General features: G+C 43.4%; 1 protein-coding gene across 1 annotated transcript; it reads left to right on the top strand.

The window, feature by feature from the left end:
- Positions 1 to 7212: 7212 nt before the first annotated feature.
- On the top strand, positions 7213 to 21253 carry RAB11FIP4 (RAB11 family interacting protein 4 (class II); the record flags this gene model as incomplete). The annotated part of the gene is made up of 12 exons (XM_010072403.1): positions 7213 to 7436; positions 11089 to 11280; positions 12800 to 12934; positions 14447 to 14482; positions 15410 to 15509; positions 15893 to 15996; positions 16542 to 16682; positions 17227 to 17308; positions 17581 to 17718; positions 18232 to 18390; positions 18727 to 18870; positions 20654 to 21253. Coding segments are annotated over 12 exons (1572 nt in total), but the record flags the coding sequence as incomplete, so codon positions are not given.
- Between the last annotated feature and the right edge of the window lie 884 nt (positions 21254 to 22137).

Raw genomic sequence — 22137 nt, 5'->3', positions numbered from 1 at the left:
ATGTAGTCTGAGCTTACCTCTGACCCTTAGTCTTAAGGCTGCCTTTAACTATGAACTGCAGCTCTGCATTTCCTGGTCACAAGCAGTGATGTGACATTTAGCCTGTGGTTGGCTGTATGGTGCCCAGGGAACCGTGGTCGTCATAATTTTGTCACCAACTTTCTATGCCAACATAATGGTAAATGCTACTGCCCGCAGTATACTAGAGCTGCCTTCACTGGCCCTGTTGCCCAAAGGGGCAGGTTTAACAGGGACAGGCCTGAGCATCAGTCCCAGGAGATGATCCCTGGTAAGAGTTTGACATTTTCGGTCCTCAGCAGCTTGCACAGACAAAAGCATGTCCAACTAGAAATGGTACCAGAGACTTTCTCAGACAATATGGTCTCATTCTTGCTCTTACTGGAGTGGACACCTTTGGGGTTTCTGGATGACATTTGTGACATCCTCAGAGTGTACCAGCATAGTGCCACTTCACACCTCTTTTTCTAGGTATGTGAAAGAGAATGAAAACTATCTTGCAGCTCAGAGCTAGAAGTGCCCTGATGATCAATGATGGAACAAAGTGCCAACCAGTCGGGTGGGTTTTATTCTGAACTCTATGGCTGATGTGCTGGCCCCATCCATGCGGATGGTGAAGGGCAGGCACTCTTGGTCCTAGCACTGCAGATGAGGATGTTTTCTTCTGCAAAGGGATGCTCCCTGCTTTGAGTCTTCAGTGATGGCTGATGAGCGCACGATAGGCCAGTAGTGGGAAGCAGCCCAGGGAATGATGGGATGCAACTTCAAAGCAATGGGAAAGAGCCTTTTTCTTTTTTTTCTTTTTTCTTCCTTTTTTTTTTTTTTACTTTAGAGGATCAAATTAGCAGTCTGCTAAAGTCTTTTAATGTTAGAACTTTCAGAGCATAAGCAATGACCTGTGAAAAGAAATGCTTTCTAGGCCCTGTGCATGATGGAGTCTGGCATGTCTATTACGGCCAATTAAAGTGACAGGTAGCAGAGTGTAAACACTCCTGACTCCTGCGGTTCCCTGGCTGGCTCCAGGCTGCACGCTGCCTTTCTTCTCTGCCTTGGAAAAGGCACGTCAGTTTAAACTTCCTATCCAGAGCACAAAGCAGCCTTTCATAACCTCTGTGCCCTCTGCTCGTGTGGTTCAGTGTGAACAGCCCAGAAGCTGAAGCTTGGTCTTTCAGTCAAAACCTGTTGTCCTTGAATTGCATGATTATATGAGATACAGATGTTATCTTGCGAAGGAAAAGGGAGCACAGGCATAGCTTACCCTGTCTGGGGACTCTTCACCAGCTTTCCAGGATGCTGTCCAGCACTCGATCCTAGATGTGGATCTTAGGAGTAAACTGGCCCCTAGAAGTCCCTTCCAATATCCACAGCAGCAGTGTGTGAAGCTTTGCCTTAAACTGAGATTCAAATATTAGATTTGAGTAACGAAACAGTCAGAGGAAGCTATGACATTGAACAAACTAACTTGTGGCTCTAAAATAGCTTCTTATTTGAACAGCTTAGTAAAAATAACCATGCTCTGCACACCGATCTTGAGCTCTGAGAGATTTTAAACTCCCAGCTATGTGGGGAGACTCGATGTTCTTCCATGCTACAGCAGGAGATAGAAGCAGTTTCGATGACTTCTTCCGTCCCCCATCAACCTGCCTGCAAGCTGCATTGCTGAGCGTGGCAGCCCCTGCTCTTGCCTTGTGCTTGGCCACAGCTATGTGGGTGAGAGCCAGCAGTCGCTCGCTTCAGCTTCCTCGTGGACACAGATGCAGAAGTGTGGTCTCCCTTACTGCTGCTGCATTTTCCTCTTACGTAGTTTCTCCTGTTTCCAGTCAGATCAAAGGGTAGATGAGCATCTCCCCGCCTCTGCCTGAAAACTGAAAAGGAGAGAATCTGTGCTTTATAAACATTCGTAGGCCACTTGGTGTAACTATGCAAACGTCTGTACAGGAGTGGCATGGTTCTAAAACACATTAGTGTGAAATGCTTCACACCCTTCTTTGCTACCCAGTAATTAAGAGAATACTTGCCTTCCAATGCAGTGGCTCCTTAAATAAAGATCAGAGCACCTCGATTTTTCTGTATGATGGATATGCAACAGTAAGTAACATTTCATCGGAGACTACCAAGCCTGGCATGCCTCCACATGGCACCTCTTTCTTTCCAGTTGTGGTGAGGTGAATTTCCTGCACTTTTGCTGGGAAGAAATTGGATGGAGAGGGTGCAATGACTCAGACTTGCATCTGTCCCACAGCTAGCGGATTCAGCTTGTTAGGCAGGTACAGGTCGGGGGCATGATCCTGGTGAGGGAAGTGGCATGGCTGGTGTGCATGTGGCATTTCTTCTTTCTGGTTGCATGTGATGGTTCCAGCTCTTGCTAATCAAATTGCCTAATGTTGGGAGACTTGGATCCTCTTTCCTTCCCTCTCTCATCTAGAATACTGGAAGGCTGTCTGAATGTCAGGGGTGTTGGTGACTTGGCTGTGATGGGAACGAGTTTTAACTAGGCTTGCTCTTCAGCATGAATATATTAATGTAGGCCTGTCGTATAGCCTGTCGGTCAGCCAAGTAACTAGCTTTCAGCTGCTTCTTGTGCATATTTTAGGGATTGCTTCCAACCTGGGAAAGCCCAGCCGGGTCACTGCAGGGCAAGGCAGAGCTGTGTTCTCATACTCACCTAATGCTGATGTCGCTTTCCTGCCCCACAAGAATCAGAAGGAATCCATGGGAATTGCTGTCTTCTGGCTCCTGCTTCTGTTTGGGGTGGCTGTGCAAAGGCAGCCTCTGCTTACTCATTTGGCTTCGATGCAGCCACACAATTGTGTCTTTCGAGGAAGGGAATTCATTAGTTTATCTGAAGTGGCCTTGGATCTTTGGGCAGCAGGTGCTTCTATTGAGCAAACTGTTGCTGAATATTCAACAGTTGCTATACAAGTGTCTGGCCGACTGCCTGTGAAGCACTTGGAGTTATCTTGAGCATCCGATTAGATAAAGTGTAAAGTACTTTGTTTTAAAGCTACCCGCAGCTATGTTGTGTTGGTGGTATTTTAATGTTGGTTGGTTTTTTTTTCTTATGTGAATCTTCCAAGATCATGAGCAGCAACTTTATCTCCTTTGACTCAGCCTACAAAGAAGGGAGCTGCCTAGCAGAACGAGAAACACAGTGATTCCTATTCAGGTTGTCAGAACCTCATTCTCTTACTGGTTTCAGCTAATGGCATGTACACTGAAAACAAATGACTCAGGACAGAAGTGTCTCTTGATCTTTAAAATACTTTTTAAACTCATGTTAGCTCTTTTAAGGCTACCTGAATAACACTTGTCTTGCCAACCTCTAATTTGGTGCATGAAGATACCTAAACTATAAAGGAATAATTTGAGACCTTAAGCTGTACTATCAGCCTTTTCTTTTTTTCTCTCTCTCTTTTTTTTTTTTTTTTGGAGTTTAATTTTCTTAGGTGTGATCTGTAAGCAGCTTGTGCTAGATGGCATCATTGAAAGTATGATCCTGTGAGAAACTGTAATCACTGAACAATTACAGCTTCAAATATCTTACAGCTCTCGTCAGTAAGGTGTGGATGCCTGTATATTGTTTACTAGTTGCCCCAGTTCTGACTTCTTGTACTAGCTTTCTTAACTTGTATTACTTGTTTTAAAGGTGCTTTGTCTTTTTTCTTCTACTGGTTATTTAAGCCACAGAAGGAAAACTTTTAGTTAAATGTGTAATCATGACAGTTGCACTGAAGGCTGGTTTCACTGAGGGAGCTGAAGAGACACCTCAGTGGTGTTATCCGAGTTCCGTGCTTCCCAGGATTTCTGTGCGGCACATCAGAGGTATTCTTGTGCCTGGAAATGCTGCATTATTAGGGGTGCAGTGATTCCCTACCCCTGAACTCTTAAAGCTTAATAGCTAAGCATGCAGTCATGCAGGCTTCAGCACAGTGGCTGTCACTGTTCCTAATTTCTGTGCATCTTGCTGAGACAGTGATCTTTAGTGCTGATTGTAGGTGGACCTTGAGCACTTAAAAACATGAATAAGCAGCTGTTGCAGCTGCTGGAGCTGAGCCACCCTGGCAGGATTGATTGTCGTGCTGCTTGCTTTGAAAGGGCTGGGGTCCTCAGCGTGTGATTTGATGGACAGTTACTCAGAAGAGCAGCTGAGACATGCTTCCTAAATGTCCGCTTTCTTTGCGCAGGTCTGTGGGGTAGGTGCCAGATTTGCGGAGAAGAGTGGGGCTGGCAGCCTAGGATGTGGTGTGCCGTGTGGCAGCCGCTTTCCCCACTGGGAGGAAGCAGCGGAGGGCAGCTGAGGAGGAGTTCCTCAAAGGGGCTTGGCTGGCCCGTGTTCTTCATTTATCCAGTCCCCGTCAGTCCCTGAGCCCCCTACGGCTCAAGGATGGGATCAGCAGAAGGGAGGACAAGCTTCCAGGAGGGGTTCCAGGTCTTGCAGTGAGGCATTTCAGAAGCTGTAAAGCAGGTGTTCAGGCTTATGATGGGTCATTGCCTCCAAAAGCTCATTTCTTTTATTTTTTTTCATGGGGCTTGGAAATGAAAGTTTAGGAGCAGAACAATTAGACTTCGAAAAAGAATACATGGTACTGATCAGCTTGTGTACAGTGCAGTCTGTGCTGCAGCTATAGATGGGTACCCTAATACAAGTAAATATGTGAAGGTTAGGTTGCCAGAAAGTGACAGGAAAGCACAGTGAGCCCTTAGCCTTTCTGGATGACACTGCACATTTAATTGGTAATGGACTTTTTTTAGAGAGCATCTAGGCTGCTATTATTAGAAAAAGCAAATGTGTGTTACCTTCAGGGAACAAAAAGGGAGTCTTTCATGATCTTCTTGACCTTTACTTTCTTGTGTTAATTTGTTTAATACCAGTGAGATTTTCCTGCTGTAAAAACTTGCTTAAGCAGAGACTTCTCCAAGACCTCTGAAAACTACATGCTAATTGGGAGGTAGGGCTGTGCAAGACCTGTTTCTTCCTTTCCTTCCTTGCTTTGCAAACTCCTACTCTAGGGATCCACTGTGTGCCCCATGCCTCTCTGGTTCCCTGCTGGAGCAGACTTTTACCAGCTGGTACAATCCCATAACAGCAGTCAGGGCTTTATTCCATTTAACTTTTTAAGAGAAACAGGAGCTCTGTGCCTGTGAGGCCTAGCATACAGGAGGAAACTTTGGGGAAATGTTAGGTAAACAGACACTCCTGGATACTTCTGAAACATCTTAATAGTTCTTAACAATCTTTACTTTTTCAGCGCCTACTGAAAAGGTCTTATTGCTTGTGCTATCTGTTTGTAGATCCCAAGGTACTTTGCAAAGAACAACAGTGTCATTATACCTGCTTGCTTATGAGAATGCAAGGTGCAGACCAGAAGATGTGCTGAGGAATCTGGGGCTGTAGCAGGGCCAGAGCAGACTCCATGGCTGGGGTCTGACCTGCCAAACCAGCAGCTCCCTCCGGATGAGGGGTCATGGCCATGCTGATGGTGCTGTGGCTCAGAGATAGAAATTTGACTGCATAAGGCAATGTGGCTTCAATAAATATTACATGGTGTAGACCAAGAATAAATCCTTTTGGACATCACTTAGAGTGGTACCTAGGGAAAGTTTCACGCTTAATTAGGCTGACATGAAAAAAGTGGGAGAAGGCGTATATTGGTGTGCTTATTATTGTATGTTAAAAAAAAACCTGTCCTTTTGACTGCTTGGGTGTTCATAAGTTAACTAGGTTTGAGCAGGTGCAGTTGTTTTGAATTTCTTAAACCTCCGTATGCTTGGAGTTTTCACAGTCTTACAAACTGGTATTTCAGGAAAAAATGGAAGGTGAGACCTGCATTTCTAGTAGCAGTTTTTGCAAATCTTAAAGCTGCAGCTTCTGAATGGCTCTTCTCATGTTGAGGTGAAAAAGGCACTGAGAAAAATTGGTGTCATCAGCGTAGAACGTCACTAGTTCTGCAAAAGGGGGTTTAAACCTCTGTAGCTCTGGCATAGGAGTGTCCAGAGGCTATGGGGGTTGACTTGAAGCCATGCTGCTGCAAGCAATGACTCTGTAACAGCATCCCACTGAACGTGATTGCCAAAAAGGCAGCTGGTCCTTGCAGTGGTGCCAGGCTGCCAGTGCCTTGGGATTCCTGGGGAAGGAGCAGGGCCTAAATATAAGATGTATCCATGAATGAAATGCTTCCCTACTTGTGCCAGTAAACTAAGCCTCAAATGCATGATTGTCTGAATGTGCTGGCAATAGTTCAATGGTAAAGCTGCCTGTGGAACTTGCAGGTGAGTTTTGGAGTGGAGCTCGGAGTCAGAGTGTTTGCAGAATCTCACTATGGAGTCATGAGTTCTTTGTGTCACACTGGATGGGAATTGTCAAAGCAGTATTGTGTTGCTATGTATCAAACAAAGGACAGAGTAAAATCTTGGGCTTTATTTTTTCAATTAAGAATTTTTATTGGTCCCTCAGGGACGAGCAAATAGAAAACAGCTTGTCTTGGCTATTGTGAGTGTTCATGGGGCAAGAAGGGGAGGGAGGGGATGAACAGCAAGAGCAAAGTGCTGCAGTAATGAGGATGACGTCTTGTTTAAGTTTATACCTTATCAAGACATATGGTTCCAGGAAGCAGGGCCACATCGCTCTGGGTTTTTTCTTCTGCTTTCGTTATATGTTTGATTGTCACCAACACTTACCATCAATGTTTTAACACCTGCCAGCTCTTTTTTTACCTTATAGATTTTTGCCCAGCCTCGAAGACAGAGTAAGCTGTTAGACTGATCTGGCTTGCTTTTTTTAGTCAATAATATTAATACATAAAGTCACTGAGAGTTGGTCCTGTGATTATATTCCTACAAAGGGTGCTTCTTTTTATAATAAAAAAACCTTGGAGGATATTGTTACTCCAAGTGCATTTTGATAGTAAATTAGGGCAAAACTGTCTGTATTTTATACCTGGGTGTTGTGTCCCTCTCTCCTATAGAAGAGAGACACCAAGTCAGAACCAGTACTTGAGCCCTTCTGGAAGGTGCTACCCTAGGGGCTTTCAGGAGCTGGCCCTTGTAAAGCAGGTCTGGCTTTTTGGTTTGTGGCTTTTATTCAGTATCACTCTTACTTACCAGGGCATCCAGAGAGTAGGTTTTGCTTCTCCTGTATCCTCTTAACTGCCTTGAAGGATGATCTGAATTGCCTCCCAATTCTTCTTTTGCTAGGGTGGTGAAATCCAGGACTGTGCCTACTTGGACAACGAAAGCACCTACAGCGAGTCGGAGCTCTTTCCTGATGACGACACAATGACTCTAGCTCAGCAGGAGGTTCACCATGAGTCTGACATGGACAGTGCTATTGAGAGCGCCCAGAGCTCGGAGGCCTCTGACGTATGTCGGAGTGATGAGAAGGACGGTGTGCTTGGTGGCCTGTTTCTGCCTGGTGACAAGTGAGTGGTGGTTTTGCCCCCTGGCAGCCCTGTTTTCATGCATGTGCAAAAGGAGCGGGGAAGGAACCTTTATGTGACTAATCCCTGCTGTGGGAGGCTGAGGATGCCTGAAGGATTGAGAAACTTAATATCCATTTACAATATAAGGGAGATGGATATCCAGGTCCTCTTAAGTGGCTCAGACAGTCTCAGCCCTGGCTCCTTCTGGCATGTTCTGTGAGCACTCACGGGACTTGCATGTTGCCGGTTGAAGTGTAAGCGTGGGGTCTTTCCAGAATGGATCACTGCATTGGCATCCCCTAAACTGGGGATCTTCTGTATTTCCATAACCTTTATATGCTGGAATTAAAATGAATACTTCCTGCAAAGCAGTGCAGTGGGGGGAATGCTGCTTTAGCCTTTTGTACATCTAGTTATTCGAAGATGTGGGCTCTGCAGATTTGTGTTGCAAGTCTGTGTACCAAGTTAATTCTGTGTGTTTCTAATTTTCCATAACCTTTAGTGCACAACAGTAACTTGTGTTTAACACAGGGTGTCCTGGCATGTGCATGTGTAACCATAGTTTGCTATTAACGCAAGTGTCTCTGTAATCCTAACTTGGCTCTTCCCAGGCATGTACCTGGGAAAAAGCCAGTATGTTGGTAAAAGCCGAATGAGGGAAAGGGACACAACTTGATTTAATCCTGCTTTGAGCTGAGTTAATGCAGTACCACAGGACAGAGCTAAGCTTGTTTTGTAAGCCTCTGCCCTGTCTTCCCTATTTTTGGCTTGTCATCTTGGTTGGTACCTCTTGAGCTTCCTTCATTGCTAAGGCAGTCCTCCTTCTCTCTCCTGGGCCTCCTCGGGTGCTTTCTGTGCAGCCTCATTCCTACCCTCCTCGTGAATTTGTCAGCTTGCTGAGGTCTGGCCTTCTCCCACTGCCCAAGCAATCCCAGAGACTTTATCAAGAAAAGTCCAGTTTTCATCAGCTTGTTATCAAACTTGTCTCCTTGCCTTGCCAGTTCTTCAAAGCACCCATCCTTGTGGTGACTGTACCCATACTGCGTTTGAAATTACTTGTCTTTCGTGACAGCTGTGCCTTTTAGGATCTTGTGAAGGGGGTGTTTATGGGGGGGCATTGTGCATCCTGTACCCTACTTCTGTGTGGGCAGGAACTACTAAGAGCTACTGTGCTGCTACTGGTAGACCTTGGTTTATCCTCTGAGGCCTGCTCAGCTTTGGTAAATCTGTGGGAAGACACTTGGGAAGCTTCATGCTTTTGTGTTAAAAGACGTGATGGACATTTTTACCTTAGCCAAACCATGATACCTGTTTGTTGAAGAATCAGATGGGTTGTGCATCAGATGTGTCAGCCCTCTGTGAAGTCCTGCTCTGAAGATCAGGAAATAGCTTAAAAAAAAAAAAAAAAAATCAAACCTGAAAGCTTTCTTCAGAAAGTGTTAGAATGGGGAATACCAGCTGCTTTTAGCAATTCCCTTAAAAATGACTGTGCAATTCCCAGACAGTTTCCACCATGAAGCTGGTTGTGAGCTCAGGGTCTACCCTGAGCATGGACTGTTTCAACTCAAGCAGTTTAAAGTTTGCCAAAGCTTACGAGTAACTACAAATTAAAAGTTCTAAGCAACATTATCAGGTGGGTCCAGCAGTGGTAGGTGTTTGCATAGCTGCCGTAAGAGAAACATAGCCAGGCAATGCATGAGGGATGAGGCTGCTGAACTCCAGTCTGTTGGCAAGTGGTGATGTTCCAGGGCTATTATGCTGGAGAGTGGATTTTATGGACAAGTATACGGTATCATCCCGACGGAGGACTGGTCATGTGCCTCCATTCCTGGTGGAAGTGTTATGAGGAGCTTCTTCCTAAACTGGCTTGGTGTAACAACATTGAGATGAAAACAGCAGTTGCAGTTACACAGATCATAGTCACCCCAAAACTTATCATAACACAGTATGTCTGTGGCACAGCAGCTCTTTGTGAATAGACATTAGTGTAATGTGTTGAGCTTCTTTCTAACCCATCTCCCAGCCAAGGAGCATTGTTAGGTAAGTTTGATCTATTTCTAGTATGAGTATTCTTGTCTTCATGATCTTGAGCCTTAAATAGCGTGCCAGGCTTGACTTGTCCTAATTTTTGTTAATATGAATTGGATAAATGAATTGCAGGTTATAAATGGATCTCATCAAAACAAGAGAAACAAAAGAGCATACATCTGAAACGTTGGCAGGCTTCCTCTTCTACTAATTGCTTTTGGAGTGAAGGGATATGCAAATAATGTTTGCACCATCCAGCAAGGGAGCACTGTTGCATCTCTTGTTTACAGCTCACAAGTGTAATATTACAGGAAGAGGAACCTCCCTGTCTCCAAAAGTACAGGGCATGGGTTAAGAGGCTCAAGGTAGACTCAAAGAAACCTAGGAGGCAATATTGTTGAGCTGCTGGAGAACAGTAACAGGGAGCTACTGTCCCATGGCTCAGCTAGGCGAGTCAAAGATACGAGCACTGGGCACAGAAGCAAAGGGAGTGAAAAGTTTAACCCAATCTGCACAAAGCATCAGCAGATTGAATCAGCGCCTTGTCTGTATTGCAGAGAGGTGCTGCAGTCTGCTTTGTAGTAGGAACAGTAATGTGTCCTGCAACTCCAGGGCTTCACAGGTGGAGCAGGTGCTTCAGGGCTTAGATGTGCATTTTCTGTAGGGAGAAGTTTGTTTATAAGAACTTGTAAGTGGATTTGCTGGCTAGTCTGTCTGAATGCCTTACTGAGGTTGGAGCTGAGCGAACGTGTGTAAAGGATCTGCCTCTGCAAGATAGCACACTGCATGACTGGAGGGCGGTCTGGACTCTGGGCAGGAGAATCACTGTGCACCCTCTGCAGCAAACTTTCTCCCTTATATTAGATCTGCTGTGCCAGCTGCTTTCCCATGGTCCTTGGCTCTGCTGATCTGTTTACGTATATGTCCTCTTTCTCTGAGGTCACGGGGTCCTCCATTCCCTACCTGTTTGGCATTATCTTAGGTACTTCTCTGGCAGTAAAGCACCCTTTTTTTGTGGTCCATATCTCCTCTGAAAGACACATTTTTTCTTGATGGAAGGAAAGGCAGGAACTCAGCCTCTGTTAGGTCCTACCTATAGCTTTAGTGACTCCCTGGCATGCAGTGGGCTGAGTTTTGTTCCTGGCCACACAAAAGAGAGCAATTGGAGATCATGGGGTGCGGGAGAGGGTTTATGGGGATTACTGGGAAACTCTGATTGTGGAGTAGAGCAACAGCCTCTGTCTTGTACGTGTTCCTCTCACTGTCCCATGCATTTTGGAGTTGTCTGCACAGTTAGTGCATTCAGAGCAGTCCCATGAGCAGCAGCCTTCACCACCGTGTGGAAATGATGACTGAGGATTGTCAAGTTGTGCTCTTTAAAGTGAAGTGGTTTCTGTTGACCCAAACCCATCTCACAGGTAGCTTGTTTGTAGATACTCATGCTCTTGTCGTTTAAGGCACTATGTCAAATGCACATCAGATGTATTTAGCACTTCAGTTTTTTAGCACAAATTAAGTGGGTTACAACTTCAAATGAGAAGACAAGCTGTAAAGGTGGATGATTCCATGTGAGGTGAGATGCAGTCAAAGTTGGCCTTCGAGACATTTTGACCTCTTGTTTCAGGTCAAGTCCTCACAACCCTTCTGCAGCATCTGACCTCTCAACTTATTCTACCGCCTCTCTGATAAGTAATGAAGAACAGTTTGAAGACTATGGGGAAGGAGATGATGTGGATTTTACTCCCAGTAGCCCATGCCCTGATGATGAGACCAGAACCAACGCCTACTCTGACCTTGGCTCATCTGTATCTTCCAGGTTGCTCCTTATTCATTAACAAATTATTTTTTCAGTTTTGTTCTTTTCTGAGCATGGGTGACCATACCAGAGGTTACACTGGTTACAAAGACTCGCCTTAAAAGCAAAATATTAATTTTCTTCCCTGCTATTGACAGACTACTTTTAATAACAGGAGCTATAGCAAATATGTCGTTTCTGATGACCTCTGGTGGGTTCTGTTGAAATAACTGGGCTGTTCTGCTTGTAGAGATTTCTTTCTATTGCAGACAGTACATTTCACAGTTAGGGGCTAGTGTTGGAAGTTATCTGCTGCAAGCTGGAAACCAGCTTAGCGCCATGCACCAGCTGTGATGCAGTGCAGAGAAGACCTGCAAGAGAGCTGTTCTGCTTTAGTGTTCTGATACTACAAATTCTAACCTGTAAGGTGAAGTGCTGTAGACAGACGAGAGTTCAGTTGAAACAAGCATCCATATTGACTTTGGATGTCTCGGAGAACATAAACAAGTAGCTGCTGTCTGTTAGGAGCTGGAAATGCCACTATAGTCCACCAGTCTCCTGGATGTGACCTCAGTCTCTAATAGCTCTTACATCCTGTGACCAAGTTGGTTGCTGACTTTTAAAACCCTTCCCCAAACAAGGGAATGGGTGAGCAGGGTTGGGGAAGAGCCAAGCATGAAGATGCTCTGGGATCTACATGCTTGAATCAATAGTACATGAAGGTCTTGTGGTTCATTGCTAACACAGGACAACCTCACTGCATCCCTCTGTTCCGCATGCAGCCCCCATGTGCTACCCTCTGTTTCAAGCACTTCTGCAATCCAGCCTTGCCACCTCTGTCATGCATGCAGAGCCAGCACCCCTCTCCACTGCCCCTTCATCATGATGGCCTGTGTCATTCATCCCCTGTTTCCTCAGGTTTACGCAGCCCTTTCCATTCCCATTCCTGGGGCTCTGTGCACTTCATGCCATGGTTGCTCTCTTTTATTTGAGTTTATTTGCTCTTTATCAAGACAAGAGCTACTGTTAGCTCCTCTTTATACCTACGTCCACTTCTCCCTTCCTGTTCATTCTAGGGTTCCTTCGGTCCTACCATCTGAGGGGGTTTGTGTGACTTCTGCTTACCAGATGGCTCTGTTTTACATCTTCCTGTCTTTTTCTTGGAGAAAAGACTCTTCATGTTGCATGCCAGGCTCTAGTGGGAAGATGGCCAAGATGAGAGGGGGCCATTGCTGAGGTGGAACATTTTAGTGTAGCTGCTTTTGCTAGGTGCTTCGCATGGACTCTGTATTACCTTGTGCTATTCTTCTAGTCACCCAGACTGATTCTGTCCACTGACACCCAGAACATGTCGTCTGTAAAGCCTCAACTCGGACAGGTAGACTGGCCCATCATCACCTCTAAGTTAGATGACCTGTGGTTAGAGGTGATTCCCCAAGTCCCTTGTCTGTGATTTTGACACATAGACACACAGTCGAGAGGAAAAAGTGTTGTGAGTTGGTTACTATAGCCAGTAACATCTCTCCTTTCCTGCGAACAGTGCTGGCCAAACACCCCGAAAAATGAGGCATGTTTATAACAGCGAGTTACTGGATGTTTACTGCTCACAGTGCTGCAAAAAGATAAATCTACTCAACGATTTGGAAGCCAGGCTGAAAAACTTGAAAGCAAACAGGTAAGCAGCCTATTGCACTGCTTTTAGCAATGCCCCCTTGAAATGGGACTGGCTAGGAGCAGGAGGAGAGGAAGAGCAAGCCCTCTCCTTCCCTGTATCCCATTCTGTCTTACACATGTTCTTACAAAACAGTAAGAAATTCAGATCTTGACATCTCGGCTGAACTAAAATGCTGTTCTTCATTAGCTAAAAAGTATTTTTCTGGCTTAAGGTGCAGACAGCATTAATAAACTCACATATTTTAACCAATGAGCTCTTTGATGGCAGAGTGAGAGTGATGTTTCCAGTAATTTTTCCCAGGAAGTGGGGTCTGCTGTGCTGCTTAGTGCAGATCCACAGTTAGCTACTGTTTTCTCCAGGTGGGAAGGAGTGATCTGTCAGATCCTTAGCTAATGCATATAACCTTACATACAGAATCACACAATTATTTAGGTTGGAAAAGACCTTTGAGGTCACCAAGTCCAACTTCACCTAAAGCCTTCGGTCAGCAGAGGCGGTTCATTCCTGTGGCTTTTTTTTTGTCCTAAAGGGAATTTGGAAAAATTATGAATCCTATGGTGGAAGGGACTTGTGGGGTTCTTTGCAATTTCAGCTTTTTCCTTACATTTTTGTCTCTGCCCCTCCATCCACTTTCTAAACTGTGCTGAGCACTTGGAAAGAATTCAGTGCTTCCAACGCTTTGCCAGGGGTTTTGAAGGAAATTATTTGGTGGGCTTAGAGCTCCCCCTAGAAACTGAAAGTAGATCCTGCCTGTCTGCATAATCCTGGGCACAGAGCGCACTGCACTGCTTCTTCTCTTGATGACATAGCAGCATAGTACCTGATATGAACAATGTTTGTGCCCTAGGAAGGAGTCACTAACACCTAGACTATGACCGGCTAGGTCTCTGGTAATTTTATGAGTGAGGCTGTATGTACCTGGCTGAAAGAGAGCGGTGCGCTGACAGAGCTGTGTGCACACAGAGACGCGACATCCTCTTATCAAGACATGCAGCTGGATATTTTGATTTGGTTCTAGTGCTGCTGTCTGGAGTCTGGTCCTTCATTTAGATAATACTAGTCTCTGGCTGCAATAGGGAACTATAAAAATGGAAAGGATCTCAATTCCTGTGCTGGACTGGGAAGCATTATGGGGAAGGATAAACTAACTGTTTATAAAATCATCTAAAATCCAGAATAAATGTCCATCACTAATTCAGTGTGCCTTTGTGGTGTTTCTGATGTTAGTTTTGCTCTGATTTACACTGACAAATCTCTGCTAAAGGTAACAGTATTTGCAAATTGACTTATTAATTAGCACATTCATTTGTGGCTCCACTCATCTTCATATTGTTGGTAACTGCAGCTCTTGATTAAGTTGTCTAAGAATATTGTTCGCAGAATATTTTTTTTACTTCACTAAAAAAGTCAATATTATGTTTCATTGTGCAATTCAGATGGAGTTAAAGATTGAATCTAACACTGATCAAATAAGTGTTTAATTCCTATATCATTCCTTCTGTATCCATGTAGCCCTAACAGGAAAATATCAAGCACAGCTTTTGGAAGGTAAGTGTCTCCAACTTTTTTATGAATACATGTGGAATCAGCTGTAGCAATTCCACAGGTTGGGATGGGAGGAGAGAGGAGGAATAAGTTTAGGAAAACAAAAATGTTCTGAGACGAGTTTTCAAAGGAAGGGGCCTGTATTTGGATTGGGATGTTAAAGAATATAGAAGCTACTGATAGTCTTGGAGGAGGCCCCTGAACTGGAAGGAACTCTGTTAAGAACATAGTTGCTTCCTCATCTGCCAATTTTCTTCCTTTATACTGCTGTTCCGTCAGTCCAACTATTGCTTCTTTCACCCTCATAATGTGGGCCTTTTTTGTTGTTGTTGTTGCCAAAAATGCAAAGGAAAGCATGAGCATCCCTTTAAAAAGGACGTACAGAATTGTGATCTTCCTTGGGCTGAATAAACCAGCCCTGGGCTGGGGAGGGCTCTAAGTTTCAAGAATGTTTTAGATAATCCCCAATGTTATTCTGATACTCTTCTGTAGTAGGAACTGCTTGAAATTTCTTTTTTTCTTTTTTTTTTAAATAAGTTCTTACTGTATGAAATTTTCTAGCTTAACTGTACCAACCAGTGCGCAGTGGTGACCTTATTTTGAATTTCTAATAAGGGAAATACAACTCGATACATAGTGTGAATAAGGCTAAGTAGTTTTTAAACTAAGTTGGTGCTGGCGGCAGATCCTAACAAAAGCAACAAAGAACTCACACCCTGGAACTAATGTCATTGATTGTGCTCAGTATGACTTCATTGAGCTACCAGTCTCTTTTAAGACTTGTGCTTAAACAGTTGGAATTGTCACTGAAATGATTGTGCAGATTTTAGCATTGGATGTTCAAAGTGCAAAGCCAGGCTGTAAGACAGTACCCAGACTTTTTTTCCTCCATTCTCTTCAGGCAAAATAATTATCCTTCTGATCTTTCAGACAACTATTCCACAACAGTAACTTCAGCAGCAGCAATGGCAGCACAGAAGACCTGTTCAGAGACAGTATAGACTCCTGTGATAATGATATAACTGAAAAGGTGAGAAGCTCTGTGCACTGCGATTAATGGACCCAGTAAAATCCTGCTGGAGACATGCATCAATTGACAAAGCTCTTTTACTCGCAGTTACCAGTGATCTGAAGTAGCTCACTCAAAATGTCCTTGCTATTTCATTAATATTATGACTTTGCTTCACAAAAATGCAATAACTGTGTAAGCACAGATCTATTGCATTGATCACCTTTAAGGAAGATGCAGGGTCTGGGCAACTCAGAATTTCAGAGCTTAATTTTGCTACTGGCTTTGCAAAGAAGCATGTCCCCTTTTAAAAAGGGTAGCATAGCTAAATGCCAATTAGGAACAGTAAGGGGGTGTATGAAGAGAGATTCAAACTCTCAGTTCTTTTCCACTTCCTCTTCCAGGTAACATACCTAGAAAAAAAGGTGACGGAACTGGAGAATGATAGCCTGACAAATGGTGACCTGAAGAGCAAACTGAAACAAGAGAATACACAGCTGGTTCACAGGTAATAAAGCACGGAGACGGTTCTCTTTGTCATGTCAGAGCAGAGCTGGAACAAAATTGTAGGGAAGGAACATCTCTACCTGTAAAATATGACCAAGTCTTCTGCCTTAATGCTGACAAAGTAAGATAGGAGTCCAAGTGGAATAGGGCTGCCTCGCCTGGAAGGCCTATGCTTGCTGAAAATCCAGCAAGTTTCTCAGTACAGACATGTTACTGACTTGTACAGAGCAAGCTCTTCTGCTGTAAGAGGGGTTACCACTGCATTTTTTCTTGCACATAGCAAGAGCAAAAAGCTAGATTATAGTCCCTACTTCTTGAGACTGAGAATGAAAGAATAATAGGTGAACTAATACTACTTAATTCTATGCTATTTGGAAGATTAAATTCCAAGAGACCTATTGGGAGAGGTTGAATGCCAAGGGAGATGGTGAAGTAGAATGAAATAAAGGAGTGGGGAGAAAAAAGAGAGGTGATGAAGTTGCATACGTTTGGGTTTTTTTAAGTACTTGTGAAGCTGTTACTGAAATGAGATCTGGTTTCCTTTAGAGTTCATGAGCTAGAAGAACTATTGAAAGACCAAGAGACATCAGCAGAACAGACCCTGGAAGAAGAGATAAAGAGACATAGAGAAGCATATATCAAGTATGAAAAAGAGAAAGGCACAGAAATTGAACTACTCAATACAAGGTAACAGACACCTCAGTGCCACCCAGAACAAAGTACAAGTTCTTCTTTTCTTCATTTTTACTTTGCATATAAACATAGACTGTTCACAACCAGACACTGCACAGATGGTTACAGGTTGGTAGCTCTATCAAGTAGCTGTGCAGTTGCATGTCTTACGCCCAAAAGCTTGGAGGATGCTTTACGTTAATGCTTTAATCCACGTGGCCCGTGTAGAGAGCTTAGCTGGATATTTGGCATGGATTCAAGGAGGGAATTGTGACCAGCTGTAGGAAACATTTGTGTCGTCATTTGTTTCTTCCTCTTAATTCTTTTTAGACATCTGTTAGGAGCATAAGAATCTGAGGGTCAGTGGAGCATTTTTGGCTCTAAGAACAAACAAACAAAAAGCACCCAATAGCTCATGATAAAAAATGCTAAGATTAGAAAGATTTTCTTGTGTGGTCTTCCCATCAAGTGCAAGTGAAATGGCTTTTTAGAGTATGCCATTTTGTATGTCTGCATTATTGAAGAGGCATTTACTGTAATATTTTTGTTATTGACACAGGGTTCAGCAACTGGAAGAAGAAAATGATGACCTGAAAAGCACTGTCACACGACTGAAATCACAAACAGAGAGATTAGATGAGGTAATAGAACTCCTGAGTGCTTGAGCAATTTAACAGCAGCTTGGTTTGTGTAGGAGCAAACTCATATAGTGATTGGCCCAGCTTCTTTAACTTGCCGTCCCTAAACAAGAATATTGCTGGAATTGGAATGTTGGTCACCTTTAGTGGCAGGAGCACCCTGAGACCTATGCCAGCTTATGACCAGCTGTGTCTATATATTTGTGTTGTAAAACTGAAGATGGCTCATGCACCTGCACCTCCAAGCTGTCTATAAAATTCCCCATTTATTCTAGGAAAGGCAACGCATGTCAGATAGGTTGGAAGACACAAGTCTGCGACTGAAGGACGAGATGGATTTGTACAAGAGAATGATGGACAAGCTGCGGCAGAACAGACTGGAATTTAACAAGGAGAGGGAAGCCACTCAGGAGGTAGGTGTGAAGAGGGAGGTAAGAACAGGAAATTGCATGTCATCTGTGTGGAAGCCCATCTGGAAAAGAATGGGCAGACAAGGTGAACACTGAAAACACATCATCCAGTGAATGCATTACTGGATTGTGTTTCTGTGGGAGGGGCACCCATAGGGCGATGAGTGCTGCAAGAATACTGAATAAATGGCAGTCCCTGACACAAAGAGTTTACAACTCTTTGAGAACTTGCAGCCTTGAATGTGTGCCCTAATGTTTCCTGTACTAAGTTTGCAAGGGGAATTATGCCTCTCCGACACAAAGCTTACAGATCAGAGCCGCTTCCAGCTCTGAAGCGGTTTAAGGGACCTGTGCTTCCATAGAAGAGCAAGTGGCTGTGTTGTAGGAACATCCAGCCTCCACTAGGCTCACACAGAGTTTGTGTCAGAGTACAGAGGGGCAGCACAGGGAAGGCTGCTGCCTGGGAGGGCTGGTTGTGCGGGGCTGGAGAGACATGGCCTGCTTGCATGCCTGCAGCTCATTGAAGACTTGCGGAAGGAGCTGGAGCACTTGCAGCTGTACAAGCTGGAATGCGAGCGTCCTGGACGTGGGAGAAGTTCTTCATCCAGCGTGAGTGAATTCAATGCCAAAACCAGAGAGGTGGAAATGGAGCATGAAATAAAACGGCTGAAGCAGGTGAGCAGGGAAGGGCTTCTCAATCCATGTGAAATGTACAGGACTGCTTTGAAAAAATGCCTATAGCTCCAACCCTTAGCACACTGCCTTTAGATTTTGTCTCCCCCCACACAAGCACAAGATCCATATTGCATCTGTCTAGGACTTCTTTGCACAGATGATGTAAATTGTGCACATAGGAAACACCTGTGACTCCTGTCACTGATGGTAAGAGAGTTGCTGTTAACTTGTAGCCTTCCTGTATGTCATCCAAGCTACCTGTGATTTTAAAAATCTATTTTTTAATGAAACCTTTTAGGAAGAAGTTAAAAGCAATGTCTTTTCGTCCTTAAATAGGAGAATCAGAAACTTCGTGACCAAAATGATGATCTTAATGGACAGATCCTAAGTCTTAGCCTTTATGAAGCTAAAAATCTCTTTGCAACGCAAACAAAAGCCCAGTCACTGGCTGCTGAAATTGATTCTGCATCAAGAGATGAGGTAATACGCTTTTTAAAATCAAATACTACATCCAAAAATATGCACTTTTCAATGTAATTAACTGTCAAGGTTGAACTATCTGAAGCTGACAAACGAGCAACAGAAAAATCTGCTTTGCTAGGAGTTAGAGTGTTAGAAGATTGCCATAAATCTAACAGTGGTTTGGGATGCTCCTTTTAATATAACTCTTCCATTTGTCTCTCTCAAAAAATTGGAATAATTAGAATCTCAGTGAACTGTTCTACAATGGATTTATTTTAACATCTTCTATCTAATAGGGTATTGTGCTATTATGACATTAATTTAATACAGAAATTACCATAGCTAATTTTTTACTTTCTGTTCTAGATGTATTTCTAAGTTACTTCAGTAACAAGCTCTCACTTAGATTTAAATTTGAACTGTATATTCCCTGTAGCAGAGCTGAATTCTTGGAGAAAGTGGGTAGTGTGCAAGTAATAATCTGGTAATGCTTTGGAAGATATTATAGGAAATCAATTTGTGTGTGGGCTGAGTCAAGCTGGTACAGCTTCCTTTAAGCTCCAGGACAGATAGTGAGACTGGGCCGATGGACATGTAAGAGATCCCAGGGAAAAAGACAGGTTGGTAATGAAGGAGATTAAAAGGAATTGTTTCTTCTGGACAGAACTTCCGATTTCTTCTTCAAGAGGAGACAGACCTTTTTACCCAGTCTGAGGCTGAATGGCCCCATTAGCCTTAGCTCCTGGGCAGGCCCTTGAAGTGAAGTGTGTACTTGAGTTTCTTGCTGAACCAGAGTGCTGTGAAGAAAGGCTGTTTAATTGTTGAACTCTAATTAGGTAAAAGCAAATTGAGCTTTTGCTACTGCCAAGACAAATCTTTGTTTCTCCTTCTGAATCTCATGACTCTGGCTCATGCAATACTCAGCACTCCCCCTCTAAAGGAGGAAAGGACCTTAGAACCGTGGCCCAGGCTTAGTAAATCTCACTGACCTGCATCAACTTTCCCCATTGTGCCATTTTTCCTGTATAATCAAAATGAAGGTAAGAAATTGCAGGTTAAAGGTGAGACTTTTGTGAAGGCTAATGGAGATGGACATCCAAATCACGTTAGCTTTAGGAGGATCTGGGGCTCTGACACTCCTGGGCAGCTTTGTCAGTTTGGCATTAAACACGTGGAGCATAAAAAGCAAGGAGTGTCTATTTTTGGAGAGTGTGAGGAGCTTTTCATAGCTCCAAGGTCTAATGAAATGCATGTCTTTAATATAGAACATAGAATATTAAGTGGGTTGTTCTTGAGGAGTAGGTAGCTGTGTTGTTTTGGGGTTTTTTTGGTACATTTTTTTTTAAGAGAGAGAGTATGCATATGATACAGAGGCAGACCATGTTGTTCCCAGTGCAAAAACACTGAAATCCTTGTTCTGTTCAGCAGCCTTTCATGCAAAGTGCTTTAGATTTCAGTAGATATTAAAAAAAATTATCATCAAGCTTGTGCACTGAGAAAAGGAGGCTCATCCGTGGTGTGGATGCAGGATGGATTGGTGCATTAGATGGGGAATTTGTTTCAAATGACCTGCCAAAAGATTCCTAGTGATAACAGTTCACCACATTCCTTAATAGTGAAGAACTTTAACATACAGGTTGTTTCTACTAGAGCTGCAGGGAGGTACAAGAGGTGGAATACCTATCACAACAGAGAAGTGGTGATCCTGAGCAGACACTAGTGTCTTGCCTGTCTGGATTTCATGCTATTATGTACACTAGTGAGAATATTTCAAGATTAACATTGAAATGTTGTGTTTCAGCTCATGGAAGCCCTTAAAGAACAGGAAGAGATAAATTACAGATTGCGACAATATATGGACAAGATCATTTTGGCAATCCTAGACCACAACCCATCTATCTTGGAAATAAAGAATTGAACAGAATATGAGAAGAAAAGCAGTAACTGCCTGTTATTTCTGCACATGCCACTGGATCTAAACAACACTCTGATACTGTAAATTAATCTATAAATATATATATACACTACGTGTGAGTGTGGGTGCGCGGGTGTGTTTATATGATGTTTGTTACACTGTTATTTGTCATTGAATTGGCTTGGTTAGACTATTTCCATGCACTTTCAATACCTGTGATAAGATGGATACTGTATATTAATGTAATAACAATATGACTGGATCATGCTGTTTTAGATACTGGACAAAATGATTCTACCTCTAGTTGTAAAGGTAAAAAAGACAATGGAAACATATGGATGTGGCCCTAACTTTTAGGAGCAAGAATTGTTCTTTCGTTCTTCCAGGAATTTGGGTACCACAAACCAATTAACATACCCAGGTTCAGTTCCTTACTGGTGCTGACTGTAATTTCCTATTTGATTTAGTTTTAGTACTTAAACCACACATAGGATTAAAACAAAAAAAAACTTTGGGGAAAAGGAAAGACACAAAGTAAAAGGGAAGATGAGGAAGATACTGCAGAATTGTTGCTATTTGTGAAAAATCACCATCCACTTGTTTGCCACTGTCAGCACAAAGTGCTTTTTATGTAAGATCACTTTGGAGCCTGCTTTGGGATGCTCTGAGCCAGCCTGCTCTTCAGCGTGTGTGTGCATGTGTATTTTTTATGTCAGGGTCCCTGTAGCATTGAGGCTAAGAAGCTCTGCAAATCAATTCCCCTATTTTCAGGGGTTTATTATGGGCCATTAAGATGAATTGTGGGATCCTGCTCCTTCCCATCACCTGTAATTTTAAAGATTTCACTGAAGGAACACATCCCAGTTCTTACAAAAAAAAGAAACTAAAAAAAAAAAAAAAAACCCAAACAGGCAGAAAAATTACATGAAATAGCCCACTTCAAGGGGAGGAGAAGCAGCCCTTGAAATTATGTGATGAGTTGCTTTCCTACCCCAGACATGCTGCTCTCCTTTGAGATTGACATTTTGTGGGGAAGCTGTGAAGAGGACCGACTGGGTCCTAACACAGTGGGTGGAGAGAAGTCTGATGTGGAGTGACTTTTACCTATAGGGCAGTAAAAAGAAAAAGATCTTGGTCTTGCAGAAGTTGCCAATCCAGACTGAGCACACATACGCATATCTAAAGCTCCGAATAGGGAACACATCCTGATTTAGATGAGCAGTTGTGCAGGTGCTTAACTTTAAATGTGTGCTGTGACTGCTCGTAGAGGTCAGTGGGACAGAACATAAGCTTTAAAGTTGAGTGTATGCTTAAATGCTGCCTTAAATAGGGATGGACTTCAACAGTGCCTGTGTTCTCCTGAGCTGGAT

Source organism: Pterocles gutturalis, unplaced genomic scaffold, assembly GCF_000699245.1.
Source record: "Pterocles gutturalis isolate BGI_N339 unplaced genomic scaffold, ASM69924v1 scaffold19456, whole genome shotgun sequence".
Lineage (NCBI taxonomy): Eukaryota > Metazoa > Chordata > Aves > Pterocliformes > Pteroclidae > Pterocles > Pterocles gutturalis.
This window is presented reverse-complemented; position numbering and strand designations above follow the sequence as displayed.